The sequence below is a fragment of the Mustela nigripes genome, chromosome 15, assembly GCF_022355385.1.
Source record: "Mustela nigripes isolate SB6536 chromosome 15, MUSNIG.SB6536, whole genome shotgun sequence".
NCBI lineage: Eukaryota > Metazoa > Chordata > Mammalia > Carnivora > Mustelidae > Mustela > Mustela nigripes.
In genome coordinates, this window is record NC_081571.1 from 70,245,085 (window position 1) to 70,253,145 (window position 8,061).

Sequence of the window (8,061 nt, forward strand, 5' to 3'; positions counted from 1 at the left end):
GATTAATCTTGAAATGGCTCAATCTTTGGGGTCCCCGGCTGGCTTAGTCGGAAGAACATGTGACTCTTGATCTTGGGGTTGTGGTTCAAGCCCTATGTTGGGTGTAGAGATTACTTAAAAATAGTTAAAAACTAAAAATAGGGCACCTGCTCCCCCTGCTTGTGCGCAGACGCTCTGTCAAATAAAACCTTAAAAAAAAAAAAAAAAACCCTGAAAATAAAAAAATAAAAAATGGATCAATCTTGAAATGGATCTAAAACTTAACATTCCAGTCTTCAGGAACCCCTGGCCATAACAACCAGAGGCCTTAGCTCTGGACTAGGAGACTTTACATTAACAATCATCCCCAGTCTCCCAATTTCAAGGCTCAGATCATTCTCTTACAGGTAGCCACAGGGAATTTGCAGGGCCAAAGAGAAGACGTGAACGCATTCCAAAGCCCTGTCCTTCCCGCTGCAGTGCTGGCAACCACCTTTACACAATTCATCAGCATAGAAACACAGAAAACATTTGCAGGGGCTTCAGATTCACACAGAAAAGAAACCCACAGAGACATTCTCGTGTTAGGGGACAGGGTTTGCTGTCCCCACTGAGAACTGACAGGCAAGATTTCGGATAAAGGCTCACAGGGCGCATGACCTCACTGGGTTCCTCACCCCACAGAGCAGGCCAAGCCTGGGAGATACAAGAGGGAGAGGGGATCCCCTGGAGAACTCAAAAAAGGAAATTATCTACTTAATACACCTGATGAATATGAGTTGAGTTAACCCTACTCACATGGAGCAGATGCGGAACTGTGTAAAAACAGACAGAAAAAATCAAATAGAAATTAAAGGAGATGAACTTATATTCTGTTACTCGACTTATTTCATTGCAGAGGCTTAGTAAATTTCAGTACACCTTCAGGGTGTTCCACATCTTGCTTGGGCTTGGAATTATTGTATAAATTGGCCAAAAACTCATCAAACTAAATGCTAAAGAAAGGGGAACAGGGTGAAGCCAAACACAGGGCCCTGAAAAACTAAGCCAGCCTCCTTGTACAAAATGTGTACGTCTGATTGTTAATGAACAACAGGAGATTAACATTAGAAGTTATTCTGGGGAGGGGCACCTGGGTTGCTCAGTCAGCCCGACTTGGTTCAGGCTGCGGTGGTGATCTCAGAGTCACGGCATCCAGTCTGGACAGAGTCTGCTTGTCCCTCACCCTCTGCTTCTCCCCTACTCCCATGCTCTCTCCCAAATAAATAAATAAACAAAATCTTTAAAAAATAATAAGAAGAACAAATAAAAGGCATTCTAGGGGCAGCCGGCTGTCACTAAAACTTGCAACTCTTAATCTAAGGATTGTAAATTCGAGGTCCACGTTGGGCATAGAGATTACTTAAAAAATTAAAATCTCATGGGGAGCCTGGGTGGCTCCGTCCGTTAAGCATCTGACTTCAGCATCAGGTTCTCTGCTCAGGTCAAGGTCTCAGGCTCTTGGGACCCGAGCCCTGTGTCAGACTATGAGATGCTGAGTGGGAAGTTCGCTTCTCTCTCCTCTCCCTCTCCCCCCAACTCCTGCTTGGGCACAGGCACACACTCTGGCTCTTTCTCAAATAAAATTTTAAAAAAAGAAATTAAATTTTTTTTTTAAAAAGCATTCTTAAAAAGGTGCAAAACCCCAGTTTAAAATGAAACATCTCAAGTAAATAATTGAAACATCGCCAAAAAATAAATAAATGACAAAACCAAACCTCTTAGATTGGAAGTCTCCAATCTGACACCAGTGGCAGTCAGATTGGAGACTTAACAGCACTGGCTTTCCAAAGTGACAGTTCACAGACTGAACCAGTGGCAGGGGAGTGAGAACACAGCCACCCTCAGGTGGCCTGCATGCGTGTGGCCCAAAGCCTTCTCTAGGAACGGGTCCTGAGCGGCTAACCACGGGGAGAGGGAAGACAGGGAAACCAGGAGCACATCTCCAGGGAGCTGTGCACCAGGAGAGCAGGACACGTCCAGGGCATCTCAGGGGACAGGACAATCTAGTACCAGCTGGATAAGCCTACACCACTTGTTTCCAATAACAGGAAAGAGGAAGAATCAGTCAATAAACCATGATGAGAAAATGGGCTGTTTTGGGGCGCCTGGGTGGCTCAGTGGTTAAGCCGCTGCCTTCGGCTCAGGTCATGATCTCAGGGTCCTGGGATCGAGTCCCGCATCGGGCTCTCTGCTCAGCGGGGAGCCTGCTTCCTCCTCTCTCTCTCTCTGCCTGCCTCTCTGCCTACTTGTGATTTCTCTCTGTCGAATAAATAAAAAAAAATAAAATAAAAAAATTAAAAAAAAAAAGAAAAGAAAATGGGCTGTTTTGTTTAAAAAAAAAAGAGGCCTAATACCAAATACAAAAGGAAATTCTAGTGGACTTTGTATAAGAAAATGCTTACGGAGATTTAGAGGATGCTGGAATCTAAAAAAGATATATTACAGAAGCAACAGGAAAAACCAGAAAGAAGAGCTCAATAATCTAGAAATTTAAAACCTCTGATCTAGGGGCACCTAGCTGGCTAAGTCAGTAGTGTGTAACTCTTGATCTTGAGGTTGTAAGTCTGAGCCCCCATTGGACAAAGAGATTAAAAATAATTTTAGGGGCGGCTGGGAGGCTCAGTGGGTTAAGCCTCTGCCTCAAGCTCAGGTCATGATCCCAAGGTCCTGGGATCGAGCCCCGCATCAGGTTCTCTGCTCAGCAGGGAGCCTGCTTCCCCCTCTCTCTCTGCCTGCTGCTCTGCCTACTTGTGATCTCTCTCTCTCTGTCAGATAAATAAATAAAAACTTTTAAAAATAATAAGTTTTAAAATCTTTTTTAAAATTCTTTAAGAAAAAAAAAAAACTTCTGATCTAAATTAAGAGTCAAATGAAAATCTCAAAAAATAAGCACTATTACAAGTTTTTTCAAACATATAAAGACCTCACAGGAAAAAAGTCCAATACACAATTCAAAGATACAAAATCAAATTCAAATTAAAACCCTGATATTATTCTTAATCCATGACTTAGGAAAAAAAGTAATTCAGGTCCTTAAAGTTGACAATGAGCTATACATGCAAACCACTGAGGGTCAGTTGGTCCAAAATTAGAAAATAAAATTTTGCCTTTCACCAGTTACTCCACTTCTGGCTACAGAGAAAAAGGAAAAACGCACCAAAATATACAGGCATGGATCTGCATTACATCGTAATTAGAAATAAACAGTATTCAACAAAAGGGAAGTAAATTATAATTGTTAAATACCACATTTTGAAGATTTAATGCTATGAATAAATGTTAGCCGTAAAAAATTAAGAAGGGAAAATAAATAAATAATTAATTAAGAAGGGATCAGGATTCAAAACTATTTGGGAGGGGAAGAATAACTTTTTGGTTTTATAGAAAAGGCATGTGTGTGTTTTGTGAGTTTTAGGGGGAAGACTAAGAAACCAACGCATCAGCAGGTTTACCTGGCTAACAGAAATAAGTCATCCATATTCCTTTCTCTTTCTGTAGCTTTAAATATCTTACCAAAAAAAAATTAAAATAGAAAATAAATAAATCTTATACATATTCTTTTGAAAAATACAAAACACGGACACCTCCCTGGCTCAGTCAGTCAAGTGTGCAAGTCTTGGTGGTGAGCTCAAGCACGACGTTGGACATGGAGCGTACTTAAAAAATAAACCAAAATTCTGCAACAATTACCAACACCCATTGTGTACAGCTCCTCCTAAACCCAAGTTCAAGCTTGGATGTCGAAATACCAAAACCCACCAAAACCCCGCTAAGGCCATGTGTGTAGAACTCCATAAAGCTCGTTCCTGGCAGCCTGTGAGTAGAGGGCTACCAGTTCACAAGTTCAGAAAGCAGATGAAATTTGAGAAGAAAAGTAAACATCCAATGAGAAGATGCAGGTTTTCCCTGCAAGGTGGGCCTTGTCTCCAGGCAGCCCTTCCTGCCCGGACTCATTTCAACTTTCTCGCCGACATCCGGGTACACGTGGAAATCACCAAGGCGGCCTCAGATTTTCAAATCTCTAGACATGCAGAAGGTCAACAGATACAGGATGGTAATCATGGTCAACAGATAACCTCAAAAGACTTGCCCCTTTTTTAAAACTATAAAACTGGAATAACAATGCCAGTGGGCGTCGTGAGCCAGGCTCAACCTTCCATCAGAATCACTTGGAGCACAGGCTTAAACCTCACCCCCACCCCAAGTTTCTACATAATTTACAGAACTGGTCTGGAATGGGTGCCAGAGAACTTGCATTTCTAACAAGCGCCTGGGTGATGGTGATGGTGATGCCACCGAAGGTGTGAGGGCCATGCTTAGAGGACAGCCGCCCTCAAGCCGCCCTTAGACACACATCCTCAAGCATGATAGGTTTCACGTCCACCAGCTCATCCCCAACAGCAATGACTTTAAGAAAATCAGGCCTAAAACAAAGAAAGAAAAAAGATCCATCCTACAAGCACAAAGGCATGTTTGGAATAGCCTTCTCCGTGCATTTAAGAACAAGGATCCCAACAGCAGTGGCTCAGTCCAGCAGGTGCAAACACAGGGCTCAGGGCCAGATGGCCTGATGGGGGATCCTGCTCTACCAAGACACAGCTGTATGATCCCAGGCCATCAGGTGCAAGACAGAGGTAGGTCAGAGGTCCTTCCCTAGAAGGGGGAAGCTGGAAACAGCGCCTACCCGAGTCATCAATCTGAGTCCTCACCGGCCCATTTTCATGCACACACCTTGTGAAAAACCCATAAACAGAAAGTGCTCCCAGAGTTCCTTGCCCTAGCCTGAAGTTAAGGAGATGTTTGCCTACTTCATTACTATTTATGATAACCACACCCAAATTCCTTCTTCTACCCAAATTCTTCTTTCCTTAAGAGCAGGGCGCCTGGGTGGCTCAGTGAGTTAAGCAGCTGCCTTCCGCTCAGGTCATGATCTCAGGGTCCTGGGATTGAGTCCCGCATCAGGCTCTCTGCTCAGCAGGGAGCCTGCTTCCCTCTCTCTGCCTGCCTCTCTGCCTACTTGTGATCTCTGTCAAATAAATAAATAAAATCTTTAAAAAAAAAAAAAAAGAGGGGGGCCAAAGGGCCAAGAGAGGTCCCCACACACGGAATAAGCCACCATCAAAACAAGCCTGAGAGAGAGCTCACCCCCTTGGTATCTCCTAGGCTTTCCCATAAAAAAAGTTAAAATATCAGAATATGGGAACGATTAAAGCCTGAGGGCTAGTTTAGGGTCAAGAAACAGAAGATCTAATTATCAATTATCTATTATCAATTATCTAATTATCAATTAGAGCCCACAGGTTCGGGCCCATCTAGTTCATGGTCCCAGCTACCACATGGAAAACCGGCCACCTGCGTCACCTCTCTGAGCCGTTTTTCACCTGCGTCCTCTCCCAGCTCGGGGACCCTCCAGTGATTTTTGGGTGATAGGACTCCTGGACCGGACCACCCGCATGAAGACCACGGATCACTTCTCCAAAGCCTAGACATCCGGAGACGACCCCACAGGCTTCAAGGACCCCATCTCCGGAGCTGGTCCTCCAAGGTGGAAATGGAAATAATTGCAAAAGGGAAAGCGGCTGTGCCAAAACCGTACTCCAGCTGTGGTTACGTGTGTCCCAGACAAACGCTGACCGTGTTCGAGAACAGTGTTCCCATTCATGAAATAAAGTGAAACGAAACCTGCCCCCACGAGATCCCAGGACACACGGTGTGAGCCGCACGCGGACAAAGGGAGACAGACAGCAGGACGTGGTCACGAACACAGGAGCCGGCGGAGTGTGCAGCTCCGGGTCACGTAGGGCAGATCGGTATATCGGAAGAGTGGGGACGCCGTGGGGGGTGGCAACGGTCCAGGGCCCGACTTAGACCTCGGTTTAGATAAAGGAGGCTGTTCAGAAGCTGCTTGCTTAGGAAGGAAAAGGTGCAGCTCGGGTTTGCGAGAAGGGCGAATCCCGGCGCGGTGCGGGGCAAGGCGGCAGCGGCTGGAGGCGGGGGGATCCAGGCGGTGCTCCCTGTGGGCAGGACTTCTCCCGGGGCGGCCTCGGATCTCCCCCTCCCCAACCCCTGCTGCGGCGGCGGCTGCCGCGGCCGCTCCGGCTCCTCCTCCTCCTCCCCGTCCTCCTCCCAGACCCCGGAGGCTGGCGAGGCCGCCGACGCCCAGGCAGGGGCCCCCTGGGAGCCCCGCGCCACCAGGTCCCCGGCTCCCCTCCCCAGCCCAGCTCCCGCCCGCCCGGCGCGCCAGGGCGCAGGCGGGGGACCGCGCGGCCGGCGTGGGGTGGCCCCCCCCGCGGCCAGAAGCCGCGCGGCGCCGGCGGCCCGAGCCCCCCCGCCACGACGCTCCCCCCTCCAGCCCCCGAAGGCGCCGGCGGCCGCGGGCAGGCGCGTGGCGGCGGCGGCGGGGGGATGCGGCCGCTCGGGCGGGGCGCTCACCAGAAGAACACGCGCGAGCAGAGGTTGGCGTTCTGCAGCGGGTTGGGCTTCACGTCCGGGTACACGGGCAGCATCTCGCCGCCGGGGTCGCGCCGCTCCGGGAGGCGCCGGCGGGGATGCTGGAGCTCCGGCGGCCGCGCCGGTCCCCTGGGCGGGAGCCCGAGAACCCGCCGCTTCCGGGAGCGGAGCGCCGGCGGCCCGCCCCGTTCCCGCCCCCCGGGCCGCGCGGCGGCGGCGGCGGCGGCGGCTGCTGCTGAAGCCGCCGCCGGGAGCCGGGAGTGCAGGCGGCGGGACCGGGCGGCGGTGCTGCGCGTCCCCCGTGCGGCGCCAGGCGAGGCCGCCCGCCGCGTCCGATGGAGGGGGGTAGGCCGAGCCGGCTGCCCGCAGGCGCCCACGTGCTCTCACCGGGCGGCGAACTTTGCAGAAGTTGGCGCTCGGGATCCAGGCACCCAGCGTTGGGGGCGGAGGGGAGGAGCCGACCCTGCCCACCCCGCGGCTCGGCGACGCCCCCTGGGCTGCCGCTTGCGGAGCACGTGGGGGAGCCGCCGCGCTGCTTTAGCCTTCTGGGCTTGCTGCCCTCATCAGGACCAAACCAGGGTGCTGTGGGAGGTTCTCCAACGTGAGAGTCAAACCGGTGACCTCGGCCAAGAGCAGGATTTAGCACAGATTAAACTGGTGGAGCTCCGAGACCTAAAGAAAGGTGGCAGGATTGCAAGAACAACTGACTTGGGACGATGAACGCACGCCGTCGCTGGCCGCAGGCGGTTTGCCGCTCACAGGTTGCACTGCGCCCAGGAGCACCTGTCGGCTTTTTGCTGCCCTCCGAGACTGGGGAAGGGGCTAGGCAAAGAAGAGAGCCGGCTTTATGACTCCTTTCATCGTGGCCTCAGAACCTAGCCCAGTAGAAGTGGCCAACAGAGCCTGCCTTACCGAACACGGGGATGTGCACTGCCGGGACCTTACTTCACTTCCGACTCCAACAAGGCCGGAGTCAAGGAGGTGTTATGACCCCTGTTTTCCAGATGGGAGAGATAAGGCTTAAGGACAAATCTTTTACAGTGTCCTAGAGTCATTAATGATGAAACCCAACCGGGACTCAAGAGTCCAACCTGCTCTGTCCCACTGGTGATGGTCAGTGTGTGCGGAAAGTGCCGGGGGGATGAATGAATGATTGCAGGGCTTCTAATGAACAAAATCTCGGACTCCCGCTCGACGACTTCAGTTGTCCGGTGGCCCTCATGGCCAGCGTGCAGCAGCTTCTCTCCCCCTCCAACCCTAAATGAAAAAAACAAGGTTACATGGTATTTATAGCAAGATCACTTTGTTTTTAAGATTTTATTTGAGAAAGAGCAAGCACAGGCAGGGTGAAGGGCAGAGCGAGAAGCAGACTCCCCGCTGAGCAGAGAACCCCTCGCAGGACTCATCCAAGGACTCCAGGATCTGACCTGAGCCAAAGGCAGCCACTTAACCGACTGAGCCACCCAGGTGCCCACCAAATCACTTTTTTTTAAATATTAGGTGAATTCTACCCCCAAGGGGTGATTCAAGCTCACCACAAGAGATCAAGAGTCACACACTCTATGGACTGAGCCAGCCAGGTGCCCCAAG

General features: G+C 50.5%; 1 protein-coding gene across 1 annotated transcript in view; it reads right to left on the bottom strand.

The window, feature by feature from the left end:
- ABCC4 (ATP binding cassette subfamily C member 4) overlaps nt 1–6,664 on the bottom strand; it is a 247,642-nt gene extending 240,978 nt beyond the window's left edge. The window contains exon 1 of the mRNA XM_059377795.1: nt 6,454–6,664. Coding sequence (XP_059233778.1) covers nt 6,454–6,527 — 74 coding nt within the window. The 5' untranslated portion in view covers nt 6,528–6,664. The remainder of the gene's footprint in view (nt 1–6,453) is intronic.
- Nucleotides 6,665–8,061: the final 1,397 nt, after the last annotated feature.